The sequence below is a fragment of the Anomaloglossus baeobatrachus genome, chromosome 3, assembly GCF_048569485.1.
Source record: "Anomaloglossus baeobatrachus isolate aAnoBae1 chromosome 3, aAnoBae1.hap1, whole genome shotgun sequence".
Classification (NCBI taxonomy): Eukaryota; Metazoa; Chordata; class Amphibia; order Anura; family Aromobatidae; genus Anomaloglossus; species Anomaloglossus baeobatrachus.
Window position 1 is genome coordinate 487,563,095 of NC_134355.1, and position 21,850 is coordinate 487,584,944.

General features: G+C 46.9%; 1 protein-coding gene across 3 annotated transcripts in view; it reads left to right on the plus strand.

The window, feature by feature from the left end:
• The window catches only part of PHC3 (polyhomeotic homolog 3), a 163,554-nt gene that overhangs the window by 39,048 nt on the left and 102,656 nt on the right, over positions 1-21,850 (plus strand). For all 3 annotated transcript variants that reach the window (XM_075340638.1, XM_075340637.1, XM_075340639.1), the window contains exons 4-6: positions 9,836-9,910; positions 13,173-13,331; positions 15,873-15,974. In XM_075340638.1, the coding sequence (XP_075196753.1) occupies positions 9,836-9,910; positions 13,173-13,331; positions 15,873-15,974 (336 nt within the window). The remainder of the gene's footprint in view (positions 1-9,835; positions 9,911-13,172; positions 13,332-15,872; positions 15,975-21,850) is intronic.

Here is a 21,850-nt window from a genome sequence, read left to right on the forward strand (position 1 = left end):
TCAGCCATCTCCAAGACGATTGGTTGAAGATGCTTCCGTTGGCGGAGTTCTCATACAACAACACTCAGAGCAGCTCCACTAAGGTAACGCCCTTTTTCGCTAACCTGGGTTACCATCCGACTGTTTTGCCTAGGTCACCGGTTGCGGTTTCGGTGCCAGCGGTGGAGAACAGATTGACAGAACTACGACAAAATCTGGAGGTTCTAAAGGACACTGTGGCTACGGCCCAGGAGCGTTACAAGAGGTCGGCAGACACTCACCGGAAACCGGCACCCATGTACAAGGTAGGGGACTCTGTATGGTTATCTACCAAAAACCTGAGATTGGGTGTTTCTTCGCAGAAGCTGGGACAAAAATTCATCGGTCCGTTTAAGATCACCGGGATCGTGAGCCCTGTGGCCTGTCGGCTACGGTTACCGCACCATCTAAAGGTACACCCGGTTTTTCATGTGTCTCTCCTCAAACCCGTTTCCCCTAATACGTTTCATGGTCGTGTTGTGCCTCCTCCTCCGCCTGTGATGGTCGACGGCGAGGAGCAGTTCGTGGTTGAGGACATTATTGACTCCCGGCTCCATCGTCGTCGGCTTCAGTATCTGGTACGTTGGCAGGGGTACGCCCCCGAGGACGATTCCTGGGAACCGGTGGGTAACATTCGGGCACCCCGGAAGATTGCTCAGTTTCATCGACGTTTCCCGGACAAGCCAGGCCCTGATCCGTCCTGAGGCCGTCTCTGGGGGGGGGGAGTAATGTCAGGTTTCCAGGTTTTCCAGTTCTCTTTTGAATGAGCTTGCCCTCGGTTAACATGGAGTTTACTGTTCTGTTGCCCTACTTCCTGTCCAGCTGCTTAAAAGGCCGCCTCTAAGCCTAGTCCAGTGCCTGAGTATACTGCTTGCTGTGTGCTCCTGCTTTGCTGCTGCTAATCCTGTTTGCCTTTGGATCCTCCTAAAGACTACCGACCGACCGACACTGGACCTTACCTAGTTTCTCAAGCTGTGCCCGGATTCCGTCTGCCATCTTCGGTCAGCACTCTGCCCGGTTCTCTCTGGTTCGTAACCACTCTGGACATTCATTCCGTACGGACACTCCTGGACTTTTACCGCTTGCCCCTTGTGTCCCGGCTGCTGCGCATTTAGGCCTTCCGGGGTGATTGCCGGACAGTCCCTGTATAGGGGTTCGCTCTGGTGGTCTCCCTGGGGGAGTCCGGTGCGTGGCCCCGGGAATTCCCTTCGCTCCGTTTCGGGAAGGTATTGTGTGTATTTGTACCGCTGTGTTTTCCGTTGTGTATCTACCGTGGTTACATATTATAAAATATCTTGTACCAAGAACTCGTCTCTGATTGTCATTGCCCTACGCTATCGAAATCCTCAGAACATATATAAGTATTACATTATACTCAGGCCCTAAGAGGATTTCGCTGGGGCAATGACTGAGACACGAGTAGATCAGCTCTTCTCCATGATTAACTCCCTGCAGCAGGAGATGGAGGCGGTGCAGAATAAACTTAGAGATGTGGAGGCACAGCTGGGCCATGATCACCAGGTACTGGGGCCGGCTATACAGGATTTGCAAGTCAGAGTGGAGGCTCAGGAAGCCGTCCCCACTACGTCCGTATCAACTGCCGGTATGCCTAGGTTACCCCCATTCCGTTTCAATGGTGATCGTAGTCAGTTCCGTGGATTTGTTAACCAATGTATACTGTTTTTCGATGTACATTCTGATTATTACCGTTCTGATCGGTCAAAGGTGTTATGTATCATCATGTTATTAACCTCACGAGCACTGGCTTGGGCTAATCCCATGATAGAGAATCGGGACATCCGTTTGAATCACCTGGATGACTTTCTGAATGCAATGGCGCAAATGTTTGATGATCCGAATCGCCGTGCTACCGCTGAAGCGGCTCTCCTTTCCTTACGTCAGGGAAAGCGTTCTGTCGTTGAATACGCCACTGAGTTCAAGAGGTTAGTGGTAGACACCGATTGGGGAAACAATGCTTTATTGTCTGTTTTCAGAAAAGGTTTGTCCGGTACCATCAAGGACGAGTTAGCTCGTTCCGAATCTCCAGGGGATTTTGAACTGTTTGTCCAGCACTGTGTGCGCATTGATACCCGTTTGACGGAACGTAGACAGGAAAAATGGGCAGCTGTAAACCGTGTAAACAATATTGCGTTTCCTTCCAGAGAACCCGCTCTCAGGACGCCACGGGAGGCTGAGGACGTACCTATGCAAGTGGACTCTCTGCAAAATCGAGAGACCAATGAACGTCGTGAACACCGGCTCCGTGAGCGTTTGTGTTTCTATTGCGGTCAATCAGACCATTTCTTGATCGACTGCCCGAAACGTCCAAATCGCCCAAATAAGGTATTGGCAGCCATGGCGGAGTGTGACAACACGGACGCAGAGTCCGATATCTCTGAGGCAAGTGGACACTTGGATGCGGTGTTTCCCTTGACGGTAATCTCTACCTCACCGAAGGACTCAGAGGGGAAATATACCCATTGCTCACTCCCCATTCAGATCCGTTGGGAGGGACAGCTAATTCCTACCTCTGCAATGATAGACTCTGGGGCAGGGGGAAATTTCATGGACTCTTCCTTTGTCAGGAAACACGGTATCCGGACCCAGCAAAGATCCTCACCGGTTACCATGGAGACTGTAGACGGATCTCCGTTAATCTCCGGACCAGTGAATCGGGAAACCGTACCGCTCGAATGCGTGATGAAGCCAGGTCAGCAGGGGACCCTTGTTTTCATGATAATTTCTTCTCCTCATTTTCCGGTTATTTTAGGTATTCCGTGGCTACGGTCTACAAATCCCGTCATCGATTGGGAGACTAAAGAAATATCCTTCCCACCACAGAGTGGTCCGACCATTTGTCCAACTGTTCCGGTTCCAGTAACATCAAATACGGAGGGCACTGTACAGGTACCTGTTTTACCCCCGGTTTACCGTGACTTCGCTGACATATGCGACAAAAGAAAGGCCGATCAGCTTCCCCCGCATAGACCGTATGATTGCCCCATAGACTTACTCCCAGGGGCGGAGATTCCGTTTGGTCATGTCTACCCGTTGGCGGCACCTGAGCTAGAAGCACTAAAAGAGTATATTGATGAAAGCCTAGCCAAGGGATTCATTCGTCCGTCTACCTCACCCGCAGGGGCACCCATCTTTTTCGTGAAAAAGAAGGAGGGGACTCTGAGACCCTGTATTGACTACCGGGAACTGAATAAGATAACCATCCGGAACCGGTATCCGTTACCGTTGATTCCTGAGCTATTGGAGAGGGTCCAACAGGCAAAAATATTCACCAAATTAGACCTCCGTGGGGCATATAATCTGCTTCGTATACGTCCCGGAGACGAGTGGAAGACCGCGTTCCGATGTCGGTACGGACATTTTGAGTACCTAGTAATGCCTTTTGGACTTTGTAACGCTCCCGCGGCATTTCAACATCTAGTTAACGATATTTTTAGGGATATCATGGACCAATTCATGGTGATCTATCTGGACGATATCCTAATCTTTTCTGATTCTTTACAGGAACACCAGGAGCACGTTAAGACCGTACTTACCCGGCTGAGGGAAAACCACCTGTACATTAAACTGGAGAAATGCGAGTTCCACTGCTCGCAAATACAATTCTTAGGTTATGTCATCTCTCCTCAGGGACTGAACATGGAATCTAGCAAGATACAAGCCATTCTCGACTGGCTGGAACCGGGAAACATCAAAGAGGTACAACGCTTTGTCGGTTTTGCCAACTTTTACCGACGTTTTATCCGTAACTTTTCAGAGATTGTTCGTCCCATCACTCTGTTAACTAAAAAAGGACAGAAGTTTGTGTGGTCCGCCCAGGCCCAGGAAGCATTTCATCGTCTCAAGGTATGTTTTACCTCAGCGCCAATTTTAGTACATCCGAATCCAGCACTTCCCTTTATCGTGGAGGTTGACGCTTCCGACTATGCATTAGGGGCCATTCTTTCTCAAAGGACTGGGGACAAGAGTCTCTTGCATCCGTGTGCCTTCTTTTCCCGCCGGTTGTCCCCTGCAGAAAGGAACTATGACGTTACGGACAAGGAATTATTGGCGATTATTTCCGCTTTCAAGGAATGGAGACACCACTTACAGGGAGCCGCGCAGCAAGTGATAGTACTCACAGATCATCGTAATCTGGAATTTCTTAAGTCTGCCAGGTGCCTGTCTCCACGGCAAGCCCGTTGGAGCCTATTTCTTAACCAATTCAATTTTATCGTTACCTACCGTCCAGGTTCACGTAATGGGAAAGCCGATGCCTTGTCCCGAATCCACGCCGTGGACTCCGTGCCTGGAACCCCGTCTCAGACCGTGTTATCAGATGCCAATTTCGTTGGAGTAATCCAGGACCAGGACTTGTGGAAGGACATCAAGCTGGCCTATGATGGTGACGTATTTCTTGCTGCCCCCCCGAATGATGTAACTCTTGTTCTTCGGAATGGTGTGTGGTTGAGAGAGCGACGCATTTATGTCCCGGAGGCCGTAAGACTTCGGGTTCTCAAATTGGTCCATGACTCCGTGTTGGCTGGTCATAGGGGGGTACTGAAGACGCAGGAATTTCTGAGCCGTTTTTTCTGGTGGCCTACCTGTTTAAAGGATGTGAAGGACTATGTCCGCTCATGTGTGGTTTGTGCCCGGTGCAAGGTCCCTCGTGTGGCTCCTACGGGACTCCTCCAACCGTTACCCGTGCCATCTCGCCCTTGGGGGTCTATCTCCATGGATTTTATTGTGGAGTTGCCAGTCTCAGGCGGGCACAATACCATTTTAGTGGTGGTGGATCGATTGACTAAAGCTGCTCACTTCATTCCGTGTACCGGTCTTCCCTCAGCCGCAGAGACAGTGGATCTGGTTATCCAGAACGTATTCCGATTGCATGGGGTACCAGACGAGATCATCTCTGACCGGGGCGTGCAGTTCACGTCTAGATTCTGGAAGGGGTTTTGTACGGCACTCCAGATTGATGTCTGTTTGTCTTCTGCATACCATCCTCAGACAAATGGGCAAACCGAACGGACAAATCAAACCCTGGAACAATACCTTCGATGTTATGTCAGCCATCTCCAAGACGATTGGTTGAAGATGCTTCCGTTGGCGGAGTTCTCATACAACAACACTCAGAGCAGCTCCACTAAGGTAACGCCCTTTTTTGCTAACCTGGGTTACCATCCGACTGTTTTGCCTAGGTCACCGGTTGCGGTTTCGGTGCCAGCGGTGGAGAACAGATTGACAGAACTACGACAAAATCTGGAGGTTCTAAAGGACACTGTGGCTACGGCCCAGGAGCGTTACAAGAGGTCGGCAGACACTCACCGGAAACCGGCACCCATGTACAAGGTAGGGGACTCTGTATGGTTATCTACCAAAAACCTGAGATTGGGTGTTTCTTCGCAGAAGCTGGGACAAAAATTCATCGGTCCGTTTAAGATCACCGGGATCGTGAGCCCTGTGGCCTGTCGGCTACGGTTACCGCACCATCTAAAGGTACACCCGGTTTTTCATGTGTCTCTCCTCAAACCCGTTTCCCCTAATACGTTTCATGGTCGTGTTGTGCCTCCTCCTCCGCCTGTGATGGTCGACGGCGAGGAGCAGTTCGTGGTTGAGGACATTATTGACTCCCGGCTCCATCGTCGTCGGCTTCAGTATCTGGTACGTTGGCAGGGGTACGCCCCCGAGGACGATTCCTGGGAACCGGTGGGTAACATTCGGGCACCCCGGAAGATTGCTCAGTTTCATCGACGTTTCCCGGACAAGCCAGGCCCTGATCCGTCCTGAGGCCGTCTCTGGGGGGGGGGAGTAATGTCAGGTTTCCAGGTTTTCCAGTTCTCTTTTGAATGAGCTTGCCCTCGGTTAACATGGAGTTTACTGTTCTGTTGCCCTACTTCCTGTCCAGCTGCTTAAAAGGCCGCCTCTAAGCCTAGTCCAGTGCCTGAGTATACTGCTTGCTGTGTGCTCCTGCTTTGCTGCTGCTAATCCTGTTTGCCTTTGGATCCTCCTAAAGACTACCGACCGACCGACACTGGACCTTACCTAGTTTCTCAAGCTGTGCCCGGATTCCGTCTGCCATCTTCGGTCAGCACTCTGCCCGGTTCTCTCTGGTTCGTAACCACTCTGGACATTCATTCCGTACGGACACTCCTGGACTTTTACCGCTTGCCCCTTGTGTCCCGGCTGCTGCGCATTTAGGCCTTCCGGGGTGATTGCCGGACAGTCCCTGTATAGGGGTTCGCTCTGGTGGTCTCCCTGGGGGAGTCCGGTGCGTGGCCCCGGGAATTCCCTTCGCTCCGTTTCGGGAAGGTATTGTGTGTATTTGTACCGCTGTGTTTTCCGTTGTGTATCTACCGTGGTTACATATTATAAAATATCTTGTACCAAGAACTCGTCTCTGATTGTCATTGCCCTACGCTATCGAAATCCTCAGAACATATATAAGTATTACACAGTGACTCTCATTGCCATGGATTGACCCAGGCAAGCGTTGTTCGCAGAACTCACGCAGCTCATCAGACACCCCTTGGTGGCTTCCAGATCGTCTGAACCTCCCTGTCGCAAAGTCCTCTTTGCCATCAATATTCAGGGGTTCTCAATTTGACCGCATGGCTGTGGAACCATGGCTACTAGCCCAGGCAGGTTTTACCCCACAGGGGTTACAGACCATGGTCAGAACTCAGAAGCCTCTGTCTTCAAACATCTACTACCGCACCGGAAAGGCCTCCTTTCAAGAGTGTGAGGTCAACGTCAATTCATCTACACTGGATCTCTCACTCCCAGTGTTACTGGTCTTCCTACACTCAGGCTTACAGGCGGGTCTCTCGCCAGCAACCTTCAAAGGGCAGGTGTCGGCTCTATCTCTCTTTTCCAGAGAAATCTTGCATCTCGGCCGCAAGTCAGGACGTTCATCCAAGGAGTTGTCCATCTGGCACCACTAGATCCCGCTAGAACCATGGGACCTCCTGCTGGCCCTAGGGTCTCGTCAATTAGCTCCATTCGATCCTCAATCTCACGCCTATCCGGGAAGGTGGCTTGGTTGAGGACAGTCACTTCAATCGGAGGAAGGTCTGCTCTGTCAGCCCTCTCATGCGGGTCATTTTTTTCTTGTTTTTTTCACCAAGACGAGATTGTTCGGCACCCGTCTCAGGTTTTTTCCTACCGGAAGTAGTATCTGAATGAGGTGATTTTGCTTCCATCCTTCGGTCCAGCCTCCATTCGATCCTTGGAGAGGTCACGGCTTACACCGGATCTAGTGCGAGCTCGGAGGAGTACATTTCGAGATCCACGCCCTTCTGCATCTTGGACGGCCTATTCGTCCTGTCTACTGGACCCAGGAGGGGCTTGCTGGCGTCCAAGGCTACCTACGGCGAATTGGATCAGGCCGACCATTTCAGAGGCCTACAGGATTAGAGTCAGGTTTTCTCCGAGGGGTGTAAAAACCTTTCCACCCGTGCAATTGGGGCGTCTAGGACAATCAGACGCCAGGCGTCAGCCAAGCAAGTCTACAGAGCCGCCGCGTAGTCAAGCTTTTCTTACCTTTTCCAGGGTTTCCAGGATACAGCAAGGGGCTGTCGCACACCTCTGATAGGCCGGTTTACTTTTGCACCGAGCATTCTTACAGGGTTTTGGATATGTTTTGAATCTGTATGATTACTACTGTACCCACCCAGGGACTGCTTTTGGACGTCCCATGGTCCTGTGTCCCCCAATGAAAGCGATAGAGAAAGAAGGATTTTTGTGTACTCACCGTAAAATCTCTTTCTCTGAGTCTTCATTGGGGGACACAGCACCCACCCTGTTTGGATATTGGGTTGCTCTTAGTTGCCGGATGTTACTGGTTCTTTATGGAAACACGTTCTTCTGTACCCGGCTTATTTATGTTTTTATATATATATATATATATATATATTTATATACAGTATAGGTTTAGATAAGATACTGTGTGTTTCTTGTTATTACCTTGATTAGTTATGGTTGTTCAGGTTTCTCCTACTACTGCTTGTACACTAAACTGGCATGGGTCCGCCTCTGGCTCAGGGTGTACACTGCTAGGGAGGAGCTAACTTTTTTTATGTCTACTTAGTGTCAGCCTCCTAGTCACAGCAGCATACACCCATGGTCTTGTGTCCCCCAATGAAGACTCAGAGAAAGAGATTTTACGGTGAGTACACAAAAATCCTTCTTTTGAGGGTAGTTTCACGCTACTGTTTCCCCCATATCAAAGAAAACAGTCCAATTATTCTAATCAGGCCTTGATCTGAGTGGCATCTGTGTTTCACAGATAAGGAACGGTAAAGAAAAAACTTTATTCACTGAACCATAGACTTGAAAGGGTGTCTGCCATTGGATTCTCAGAGAAAAATTGTATATGCTGTAATTTTGTTTTGTTTTTTACACACCGAATCAGTCAGTAGAAAAAAAGCCTTTATCTGCACTGTCCCATTGAATAACATTGGTCCAGGTGTGATTCATTTTTTTTAACAGTTTGCACTCGGACTAAAAATACGGTAGCGTGCACGAACACTAAGGCTACTTTCACACATCCGGTTTGAGCCCTGCGGCTCAATCCGGCTGTGAAAACTATGCAACGGATGCGGTGAAAACACCGCATCCTTTGCATAAGTTTTTACATGCGGCCGGTCCGGTTTTTTCCGGTTGCGGCATGCTACTGAGCATGCGCAGTGGAAAATACCGCATGCGGCGACCGGATGCGTTTTTTTTCCGCATCGCGCCGCATCCGGCCTCCATAGGGATGCATTGAAAAATGCGCCGCAGCGGCCGGATGCGGCGCGATGCGGTGTTTTTTGCCGGAGCAAAAAACGTTGCAGGGTACGTTCGATCCGGCCGCCGCATCGGCTAAATCTGCCGCATGCGGCAAAAACCGGACCGAACGCAAGCCCCTGCGGCACAATGCGGCACTAATGTAAGTCAATGCAAAAAAAAACCGCAATCGGCGTTACAAAAGCCGGTTGCGGTTTTTCTGCAGAACGCCGTATTGTGCCGCAGAGCAAAAATCCGGATGTGTGAAAGTACCTTAAAAGACATTTTGATTTTTGTGCGATTTTTTTTTTTTTAGTATTTTTAGTGTATTTTTACACTAGGTGTCAAGCTAACCCTAAAATACTTTTAATTTAGGTAATCAATATCAGATCAGTGGGGGGCTGATATCTCCACCAATTAGCAGATATTTTGCGCTACTGTCAGTGTTAAGGCCCCTTTACACACTGTAACGTCACCGGTTTTGTGATGTAATAGCGACCTCCCCAACGACATTGCAGTGTGTGACACGCATCAGTGACCTGGCCCCTGCTGTGAGATCGCTACAGGTCGTTCAGGACCATTCTTTGGTCCTTTTTTCCCGCTGCGCAGCATGTATCGGTGTGTTTGACACCGTTACAACGACATTGTTAGCGACCCAGCCCATAGGCGTGCTAGTGTTCCCTTTCCAGCGAGGTCGTTCTGCAGGTCCGTATTGCTGCTGCGTCATTGGCCAGATCTGCTTGTTTGACAGCTCACCAGCGACTGTTAGAGACTTTCCAGCAATCCCAGCCAGGTCAAGATCGCTGGTGGAATCGCTAGAACGTCTCAGTGTGTAAAGGGGCCTTAAGTATGCATGGTATGAAACTGGAGCTAGTGGTCGTTCTCAAATACTACAGCTCACTTGTCATTCACTTCAGTGCTGTAGTTTTCCTTTTCAGTACACTGTGCACTTCAACTGACCGCAGCACCTGGTTTACGTCATATGTTGGACCCTCACCGAGATGATATTTGGCTCTGCTTCATGTAATGTTCATCTTCTTGTGTTTGTCTCTAGACAGGTGTGTCTGGCGACAGGCGGTCTGCTTCCCCTTGTGCTGTTAGCCAGCAGTCCACTGTTCCTCAATCATCTGTAAGTTTCATTGTTCAAGTTTTATTGTGACTTTGACCTTTTCTAGTTCCTTGTAATGGAACATATTAATAGAAAAAAATTGCCATGAATAAGCTAGGATCAAAATCTGTTTAGGACTCCCTGGAATATTTACCGTATATCATGCAGCATGTTAGCTTGTGTAGAATATATATATATATATATATATATATATATATATATATATATACTATATAGTATATGTATATATTTATATATATATATATATATATATATATATATATATATATATATATATATATATATATAGGGTGGTCCAAAAGTAGGTGGACAGTATGTGTAATAGGGTTATGAAGGGGGAGATTTATCAAACATGGTGTAAAGTGAAACTGACTCAGTTGCCCTTAGCAACCAATCAGATTCCAGTTTTAATTCTTCACAGACTCTTTGGATAATGAAAGGTGGAATCTGATTGGTTGCTAAGTTTTACAGATCTAGTTTTCACAGATAAATCTCCACCAAATATGTTTTCTTTTCAAATAATTCAGATAACCTATAACGGCAAATAATTTAATTACAGATCAAAGAAAATAGATTTTAAAAGAATAATTGGAAATCTCAAAATGCTGAAACCGTTAGAGCAAATTGGGTTGAAACATTTGGTACTCAAGCCCCAAAGAGACAAACCATTTACCGCATTTGTGAGAAATTCGATGCCACTGGCTCAATCCTTAATGCTCCAAAAACTGGTCGACCCAAAACAGCCTGTACAGAAATTAATAACTTATTGCTGAAACGTTTGTTCAGAGTCCAAAAAAGTCCACGAGAAGAGTGTCTTTAGAATTGGGAATTTCACGAGCTTCTATCATGCGAATCCTGAAATCTATTGGGTGGAAAGCTTATCATCCACGTCTAATTCATGGTTTATCGGAGGATGATTCAGACAGGCGGCTGCAATTTAGTGAGATTATGCTTAACGAAATTGAAGAAAATCCAGTAATTTTAGATAACATTATGTGGAGTGATGAAGCTTCTTTCAAATTATCCAGCCATATTAACAGATATAATTGTATTTACTGGTATAATGAGAACATGCATTTAACATTAGAGCAACAACTAAATGAGCCTGGTGTCAATGTTAGGGGTGGTATTTCAAGCTTTGGTGTTTTAGGATCAATATTTTTTGATGTCGCATCACAGGAGATAAGTATCTCGTAATATTAATATATTAATGAATCAAGTTGTTCCCCAGTTACAGCAACAGCCTAATTCACATGACCTTTATTTCCAACATAGTCATATTTTCTGTCCACCTACTTTTGGACCACCCTGTATATATATATACATATATATATATATATATATATATATATATATATATATACTGAACAAAAAATATAAACACAGTACTTTTGTTTTTGCTCACATATTTCATGAGCTGAACTCAAGATCAAAGACTTTTTTGATGTACAGAAAAAAAAAAGTCCATGTTTTGTGTGACTATCATTTGCCTCATGCAGTGCAACACATCTCCTTTGCATAGAGCTGATCAGGTTGTGGATTGGGGCCTGTGGAATGGTGGTCCACTGCTCTTCAATGACTGCGAAGTTGCTGGATATTGACAGGAACTTGAACACACTGTCATATACATCGATGTAGAGCATCCCAAACTTGGTCAATGGCTCTATGTCTAAAACTGAACACGGACAAAACAGAATTCATTATCTTTCCTACTCACTCAACCCCTCAAATGACCTATCCATCATTGTCAATGGCTGCTCACTTTCCCCAGTCCCACATGCTCGCTGCCTAATCTCTCCTTCTCGCCACACATCACAGCCCTCTTGACCTCCTGCTGCCTCCAACTCATAAATATATCCCAGATTCGTACATCCCTTTCACAAGAAGCTGCAAAAACCCTAGTGCATGCCTTTATTATCTCCCGCCTTGGCTATTGCAACCCCCTGTTTTGTGGCCATCCTCCTAACAGTCTCGCACCCCTACAATCTATTCTAAACTATGCTGCCTGACTAATCCACCTGTCCCCCTGCTGCTCCCCAACCTCTCCTCTCTGCCAATCCCTTCTCTGGCTTCCCATTGCTTAATGACTCCAGTTCAAAACCCTAACCATGACATACAAACACATCTACAATCTGTTTCCTCCTTACATCTGTGACCTAGTCTCCTTGTACTTACCTGCACGTAACCTTCGATCCTCACAAGATCTCCTTCTCTACTCCCTTTGTATCTCCTCTTCCCATTATTACATCCAAGATTCTCCTGTGCATCCCCCATACTCTGGAACGCCCTGCCACAACATATCAGACTCTTGCCTACTTTGTCAAGCTTCAAAAGTAACCTGAAGACCCACTTATTCCGATAAGCCTACAACCTGAAGTAACCCTCAGTCTGCTATAACTCCGCATGATCATCTCCACCCTCACCTCCTGACTTTGAGTCCACGCGGGCAGGGCCCTCTCTGCTCCTGTACCAGTCTGTACCTTGTTTTGTTTAATTATTGTAATAGGGACAACTATTATGTGTAGATCTGAAGAAATGGCGCTATAATAAATAATAATAATAATGGGTGCCATGTCTGGTGAGTATGCTGACCATTCAAGAACTGGGAGGTTTTCAGATTCCAGAAATTGTGTACAGGCCCTTGCAACATGGGGCAGTGCATTGTCATACTGCAACATGAGGTGATGGTCGTGGATGAATGGCACAGCAGTGGGCCTCAGGATCTCATCATGGTATCTCCTTGCATTCAAAGTGGCATAAAAAAATGCTCCTCTGCTCATTGTCCATAACATATGCCTGCTCATACCGTAACCATACCGAAAAACTCTTAGATCTTTGAGTTCAGCTCATGAAATATGTGACCAAAAACAATAGTGTTGTGTTTATACTTTTGTTCAGTGTATGTAATAGACATTAGTACATTACATAATGCAATAGTGACAAAAATTTAATTTTTCTATACATCTTTTTTTTGGCCAAGAGACATGTTTTGATGCAGAAAAGTCTGAAGCAAATACTTAATGTGTACTCAAACCCTATTGTAGCATTTTCTAACTTGGTGAATATTGAGGTGAAAAAAGTGATACTTTTCTCTTATTTGTTGTAGCTTTTCTTTGTTTTCTGAATTGAGAGCTCGTATAAAGTCATTTTTTTCTACTTTGAAATTGAACCAATTAGTTTTTTAATTAACATATAGTGTATACTGCAATACTTCTGTTCTGTTATTGAAGTCTCATAGTTTCTCTTATTGTTTTCTGTCAAGCTTAACCTCTCCACTTCACCTCCTCCAACGCAAATTGTAAGTCGATCACAATCATCTAGTACAACCAGCAGCAGTATTACACAGAAAACAATGTTACTCGGAAGTACTTCTCCATCTCTGAGTGCAAGCCAGGCTCAGATGTATCTACGAGCCCAAATGGTAAGATGGGGCTTTTGTGTAGGTTTGTGGTTGCTATTTGTATCTTTGATCTGTGTTTTTCTTTTCTATTCATTGTTGGTATTTTGATGTGATGATAGGGCTTATATTATACATATAAAAAATATCTAATTATAAATATCCTTATTGCTGTATCCAAAAGGAAATCTACCAGAAGGAAATACAGCCTGCAGATTGGACTTCACCATTCCATGTCCTCTTTATAATTTATAACAGGACATAGTTCAGGGGCCAGATTACTCGCCTCGTCTGCCAGCTCTGTTTCTTTGTGAAACACAACATTTTTATGTTTATGGAAGACAAATTTGCTTGCAGCATTTGAAGTGGCGTCAAATCAAGGATTTAGTTAGTGAAATCTATTGTATGAAATTCCTTCACCTTAAAGGAAACAAATCACCAGGTTTTTCCCCTATAACCTGCGGCCACCACCAGTGAGCGCTTAGATACAGCATTACAGAATACTGTATATAAGAGCCCAGGCCGCTTTGTTGAACGTAAAAAAAAACTAAGGGTAGGTCCAGTTCAATGAGTGTTGCTGCTCTTGGTCTGATGCCTCCTCCATCTTGTGGGATTGTCATCCTCCTGCCCAACCCCCATGTACATGATGCGTTCTGTGTCATTCACAGAGAGGCCTCCATTACGCTCCTGCACAGGTGCACTCTGATCTGCCTGGCTGAGGGCAGATCAACGTACTGTAGTTCGCATGCGCGGGCGGTCTTTGCCCTTTTCTCATGTCTGTGCACTACAGTACTTTCCTCTGCCCTCAGCAGGGCATATCAGAGTGTGCATGTGCAGGAGCTCAATGAATTCCTCTCTGTGAATGACGCAGGACGCATCATGGACACGGGGCTGGCCAGGAGGATGGCGATCCCACAAGATGGAGGAGGCGTCAGACAGAGAGCAGCGACACCCATCAGACCGGACTGCCCTCTAGGTGAGAATTATAAAGGTGTTTTTCACGTTATACAGAGCGGCCTGGGTTCTTATATACATTATTCTGGAATGCTGTATATAAGGACTCACTGGTGTTGGCCGCAGCTCATAAGGGAAAAACCTGGTGACAGGTTCCCTTTAAACCATTTTATATATTAGAGATAGCACAGAGAGATTCACTTGACAGATGCCCCAAGTATTCTGTTGTGATTAGCATTAGGAGGGAGCAGGATGAACAATAAAAAAACGCTGCATACTTTGATGTATGTGTAATCCATTGCATTACATGCAATGCTGGAAGTATCTCTATTTTCTGCCAGACACATTTTGACTCAACGCTCCATGTTCCTGAAAATATCGGGGGGATAGCAGCAATTTCACATTGGATGTTTTCCTTCAAATCTTCCATTTGAGGCTTGTTCTGTTTGACTTTTTCTTTGAGCTTGCAAAAATGAAGGAAATCCAGTGGTGTAAAATCCGGCCATCGTGGTGGCTAAAAAACCCTTTCAAAATGACTGTTTTTCCGAAAAAAAAACCCCCTCAATTTCTGCCATGCTCCTTGTCGATGTGTGACATGCTGCTCCATCTTTCTGAAAGTACTCTGGAACTAACAATCATCCACTTGATTCACTCATTTTTTAAAAATGTCCATGGTGGTGTTATAGAAAATGAGGCCTATGATGTGCAAGCTAGGCATTGCACAACATACACTGACTTTTTGATCATATAGTAGTTTCTGGTGAGTGGCAAAGGCATTTTCCACTGCCCATCAACAGGATTGTTGTGCAAGTTAACATAACCTGACAAGTAGAACCACACTTCATCTGAGAACCACATGATGTCCAATATTTTTTTGTTGTCCCTTACAAACTTCAGGAACTAATAAGTCTCTGACTCCATATCACTTTCTTTAAGTTCCTTAAGATGACCCGATATGCAAGCAATTTTGTCCCTTTTGAAGATTTCCCAGTCTCCTGTGTTAGTTATCTCAGAGGTTTCATATGCGACTTCTCCAGTCCATGTTGTATATCGTCAATTGTGTCTCCTAAAATTTTCAGACAGCCTCTGCCATGAGAAGCTTTCAATGATCCTGATGTTTCCATACCTTCTCCTGAATAACACTCTGTGAGGGTACGAATAGCATATTTCTTCCTATATTAATTCTGACTACTTAAAGGAATTAGTTACCCAATAGCTTTGCATTATGAAGATACACTTTTAATACTGTTCACCACCATCTTGATCAGAAGTCAAGTGACTGAGTGGAGGGGTATGAACCTGAACATCGCAAACAGAGGTTAAATATGGTGTTGGTTATCCAGCACCTTCCTCATCGCTTTGATGCAGGGACATCCAGACTTGCTCCAGGTTCCATATACTGAGAAGCAAGCACAATTGTTTCTTTCATATTTCCTTGTTATAACAAGAGTTATTACATAATGTTTGGACCTGTTTTGAGTTAATCTCCCTACATTTTATTGTATTTATTAAACCTGATGTAAAGCAGATAACATTTTATTAGTGCAATTCACAGATCTAGGTAAAGTTTGAAAAAGGATGAAAAATTAATAACGTTTTCTGTGTTTTCAGTTGATTTTTACTCCGGCGGCCACTGTTGCCGCTGTGCAATCTGACATTCCAATGATTTCATCATCTGCATCTTCAACCTCCACTCAGTCGTCTGCCACCCAGGTAAGCAAATGTAAGCAACCTAAAAAAAATAAATCTCCATCTTTGAAGTGCATAGATTATGGAGCCTCAGCTGCAACATACACTTTAAAAACTACCCTCAGAAGAAACTGCAACTTAAACTGTGTCAGACATGCAAAACCCAAGGCAAGATCTGGCTTGGTGCTTGCTTAATTCAAACCAACAAATTTTGTTGTAATAAAAACTATCCTTTTGGTAGAACAAAGTGGGATAAACGATCTTGGGCCAATTTTTAGTTTCACTGATATATATTTTTTGTTTTATTGAAGGAACAATCTTCATGCAGAAAATCGTGCACTTCCAACGGTACTTTTAAAGTTTGAAAAATGACCATTTACATGTTAGCATGTTAGAACAATATAAAAGAATCCTTCACCATAAAATGTCCAAAATTTACTTCCTACAAGGATTATAGATAAGCACACTAAAAGGGTGAGGTATTGCCCTGGACAAAAAGTAGTGGACAGTATTGTAGAAATAACTTCTTTAATAATTTCAAGATACAACTAAAAATATTAAAATAATAATCAAAATTTCTGTATAAATATCACCATTAAATTTTATTAGATATCAAAAAAACCTTTAGATAAAAATCCGTAAGGATTCAATAAATAAAGGAAATGATGATGAAAAAGATGATGTTAAAAAACGGATTTTTGTGTACTCACCGTAAAATCGTTTTCTCTTAGCCATCATTGGGGGACACAGGACCATGGGTGTTATGCTGCTTATCCATATAAGGACACTAAGTAGATGCAAAGATGTTAGCTCCTCCCCTGCAGTATACACCCCCTAGCCCAGCCAGGCTACTTCAGTTTTAGTACACAAGCAGTAGGAGAACAAGTAACAAAAAACGTGAGTGAATACTCATAACAAAAAAGTACTGAGAGACAAAAAAGCTAAGGCCCAACAGGGCAACAGGGAGGGTGCTGTGTCCCCCAATGATGGCTAAGAGAAAACGATTTTACGGTGAGTACACAAAAATCCGTTTTTCTCTGACGCCTCATTGGGGGACACAGGACCATGGGACATCCTAAAGCAGTCCCTGGGTGGGTAAACAAACAACGCAACCCAAGGACTAGGAACCAGTCCCAGATAGCCAGGAGCGCCTACTGAGATAGGTGCTCCACTATCGTTTGCAGAATTTTCCTACCTAGGTTCACCTCAGCCGAAGCCTGGGTATGAACTCGGTAATGCTTTGAAACAGTACGTAGGCAAGACCAGGTCGCAGCCTTACACCCCTGTTCCACTGAAGCCTGATGCCCAAGAGGCACCAACTGCTCGCGTGGAATGAGTCCGCAGCCCACTAGGAATGGGCTTGAGTTTCAAGTGGTAGACCTTCTGGATCGCAGAGCGAATCCAGCGAGCCAGCGTTGCCCATGAAGCTGCCTCTCCTTTCTTAGGCCTTCCAGGAATGACGAACAAGGAGTCCATGTTCCTAAAGGGGCTGTCCTGGGTACGTAATATCTGAGAGCCCTCACAAGGTCTAGCGAATATAGGAACCTTTCCACCCTATGGACTGGGTGGACAAAAGGAAGGCAGAACAATGTCCTTGTTCATATGAAACGGGGAAGTAACCTTCGGAATAAAATCCGGAAGGGGGCGTAGAACCACCTTGTCCTGATGAAAGATCAGAAAGGGTTCGCGGCAAGAGAGTGCTGCCAGTTCCGAAACGTGTCTGATGGACGTAATCGCCACTAAGAATGTTACCTTCCAGGAGAGAAGAGCAAGAGAAGATTCCTTAAGAGGTTCAAAGGGGGACCTCTGGATACCGTCCAAAACGAGATTGAGGTCCCATGAGTCCAACGACCGTTTGTACGGGGGAACTAGATGGGAAACGCCCTTGAGGAAAGTCTAGACTTGTGGATTGCAAGCTAGGCGGTATTGATAGAATATTGAGAGAGATGAAACCTGCCCCTTAAGGGAGCTGAGGGCCAACCCCTTTTGCAACCTGACTGCAAAAAAAAAGTCAAGAATTCTGGGGATCGCCAGAGGCGTAGGTTGGACATTAGATTCCCTGCACTGGGAAAGGAAAGTTTTCCACGTACGGTGGTAAATACGGGATGAAGGCCGGCTTTCGGGCACTGTACATGGTGGAGATGACCACGGGAGAGAATCTCGCTCTTGTTAAAGTCCAGGTCTCAATGGCCAGGCTGTCAGCTTCAGGGCTCTGGAGTTCTGATGGGAAATGGGCCCTTGGGTCAGCAGGTCTGGGATGCTTACGAGGCGCCATAAGCAATTGTACTAATTCGGGATACCAGGCGCACCTGGGCTAATCCGGTGCTATTAGTATCACCCGGACTCCTTCTGCCTTGATGTTCATGATTACTCGCGGCAGCAGGGGCAGAGGCGAAAAACATGTAAGGTAGACGGAAGCGACTTCTGGAGACTAGAGCATCTGCGCCGATGGACTGTGGATCACGTGACCTGGCTAAGAACGCGGGTACCTTTGCGTTCAACCTTGAGGCCATTAGATCCATGTCTGGTGTACCCCAGCGAGTGCAGATGTGTGGGAACACTTCTGGGTGGAGAAACCACTCTCCGGTGGCCAGGCCTTGGCGACTTAGAAGGTCCGCTGCTGATTTTCAGGATGATTTCTGGGAAGGGAAGACTCCTGGGGCGTCCAACGTCCCCAAGCAGTGTGGAACCAGTGCGCTGCTCCCCAGACTAAGAGGCTGGCGTCCGTAGTCAGGAGTAGCCAGTCCACTTGGGGGAGAAAAACTCCCTCTCGATATGGAAGAGGACTGAAGCCACCAGCAAAGCGCATACCTGACTGAAGGTGTCAGGTGAAAAGTTTGTCCAAGGAAAAGGGGCTCTTGTCCCAGGCAGCTAGAAGCACAAGCTGAAGTGAGCAGTGGTGTGGCTAAGCGAGCAGCACTGACTCTATAGCTGCCAATATCCTACCTAGCACTCTCATACTGAATCGTATGGAGCGAGAGGAGTATGTAGAAGGCAGTGTACCGCTTGCTGTAGAGCGGTCGCCTTGTCTTGAGGGAGACATATCAAGCCCTGAAGGGTGTCCAGGGACATGCCCAGGGAGGTGACGGATTTTGACGGGACCGGGGAGGATTTGACTGGAGTCAGAAGCCGCCCTAAGCGGGATAGGGTGCCCACAGAGATCTGGACGCTGGTTGAGCCCTTGATGAGGAGGTCATCCAAGCAAGGCATAACAGCCACTCTCTTAGCGTGAAGGGCACTGTTAAGACCCTTGGTGCTGTGGCAGAGCCGAGGGTAGGGTCACAAATGAAAAAAAAAAAAAAAGTCCTGAACAGCGAAGTGGAGGAACTTTTGGTGAGCTGGAGCGATGGGTATGTGCAGGTACGCGTCCCTGATAGCTAGGGAGGCAAGGAATTCTCCTTCGACCATAAAGGTAAAAATGGACCCTAGGAATTCCATTCTGAATCTCCTTACGTTCACATGTTTGCTCAGGTGTCAGAGGTCCAGGATGGGTCGAACTGACCCGTCCTTTTTTGGGGACCACGAGAGGTTGGAATAGAAGGCCTTGAACCTCTCGCCGTCCGGAACAGGTACCATCACCCCCGCCGTTTGGAGGGAGTGGATCGCTGAGGAGAAAGCCTCTCTGTGTTTTGGAGCCTTTGGGGGGGTTTGAGAGAAAAATATGACCAGGGGATCGGGTTCGGAATTCAATGTGGTAACCAGAAGACACAAGGTATCGCACCCATTTGTGGTCTGAGGCGGCAGCCCAGATGGAGGAGGACGAGACTGCTCGGTCTTTGTCTAGACTGCCAGGACGAGGTGGACTTGGGGAGGGCTGAGAAGGTCGGGCCCTGCATGTCTAGTAAAAAACATCCTGGGCTAGAGTTGGGGAAGGGAGGTACTCTTTTCCTCCCGTGGCGTCAGACAAAAAAAGAGCCTGTCCAGACGATCGGCAAACCATCGGTCTGGAAAGGAGTACTATGAGAGGCTTCTTAGAGACCGAGTCCGCTCTCCATTATCGGAACTAGAGGGCCTTACAGATGGCTATGGTATTTGAGGCGGCAATAACTGCGCAGGTAGCAGCGTCGAGGAAGGCCTGCATGCGGGCCGCAGCAATGTGAACTGTTACATCTGTGAGGGTATGAGGGAAACTGGTAGTCCTGGTGCCTGTGCGACCCACACGGAAGGGGAGAGGGACCTGCAGCCTGAAGGCGGAGCGATCAAGCTGCTCCACTTGTCTGTCCGTCGGGTCCTTGAAGGAGGATCCATCAAGTAAAAGACAGGAGGGTCCTTCAGGCAGGCGGAAGGCAGGTGAGGGTCCACCGAGGCCGGATCGGCCCAGCCCTTAGAGACAGCTAAGCCAAAGGGGTACCGGGACTCCACGAGTTTACAGATACCTAAGCGGCGTCAAAAAACTTTTTTTTTTTTTTTTTTTTTTTGAGGTTTCTTCACCCTTTTAAAGGAGACCGCAGGGTCAGTAGTGAATGGGAGATCTTCCACATGCAGAGTTTTGGTTGATTGCTGCATTAAGGGAGTCCATCGCAGCTTGATCGCTCAGGGAGGTTTAAACCAAGGAATCATCCCGGTACAAACATCATTCCCCTTCCTCCGGCTCCTCAGAGACCGCGGAACACGTGGGAGAACCCCATCTGTGTACCCCAGAGGGAGAACCATGGGGGTCATGCTTTTTTTCTGATCTGCAACCGGTGAAGCAGAGGGCTGATTCTTATCAGAAGGACCCTCTATAGAGGTGTCATCAGGCTGCGTTCTGTCCAGGGGCCCCGAGGGGTGTGAGGACGATGTTGCATCGCCAGCCCAGGTTCTGGGAACTGTGCCCTTTCCGGGGAACTGGGAGCCGTAGGCTCTGAGTTGGCAGCGGTTGCTGCGGTGGTGGCGGGGGGGAGCTACAGGGGCACCGGACTCACAGAAGGAAGAGGTGCTATCATCCCCTAGTAGCTCAGCGTGGCAGGATGCATTAAAAGTCTTATAGTTGTTGCTGTAGTTGTGCAGGGCATAAAACATGTGACTCCAGCCTCTGGCTGATGAGCCACAAACTCTAGCTGTGCAGAGCATTGCTCCCTCATTACAATCAATGTGCAAGTGAGGCTATAACTCACCCAGAACCTGATGGCCCTTCCCCCCCCTCCTCCTGTGTCCCAGTTCCTGTGGGAAGGAGGAAGCCAGCTCTGAGAGACACCCACAGGCTCTGTTCACAACAAAAGGGAGCAATGCTCTGCAGGGCTCCTGTGTGAGGAGAGGTACGCGCGCTTTCGTGAGGGAGCGTGGCTTATCGAGTGTCGGAGGGGACGGGGCTTAGCTCTGACAAGAAGGCATGACAAAATATAATAAAAAAAAAATGGTGGGAAGGGACTTCCCTTCCCCCCTCCAGCCCTGCACAACAATGGTGGACAGAAAAAACTCTATAAGTGTACCGCAGCTGCGGTTGCACTGAGTCCTGGGAGCTGTCCCCTCCCCCCGCCACAGGTGGAATGCTTTGCAGGAGTCTGCAATTAGCCCAATCCAGTCAGTGTGACCTTTGCTCCAATTCCTGTCTGCTGTGCCCGGTCACAGAGCATGTATTAACTTAGACCCTGCCAGAGGGACTGAGGAAGTTTTTCATCTGCTCTGGGGCTCTGGAAAAATCAGAAGGATCTCTCTTCAACTCCTGTGGAGATGGCATTCTGATGACTACTGCCTGGTCACACTGGTGCGGAGCGTGTATCAACTCAGAGCCTGCAAGAGGGACTGAGGAAGTTTTTCATGTGCTCTGGGCTCTGGAAAAATCGGAATGATCTCACATCAGCTCCTGTGGAGATGGCAGTCTGGTCACGCTGGTGCGGAGCATGTATCAACTCAGAGCCTGCAAGAGGGACTGAGGAAGTTTTCATCTGCTTTGCATCGGCTTGGAAAATCACTGCCAT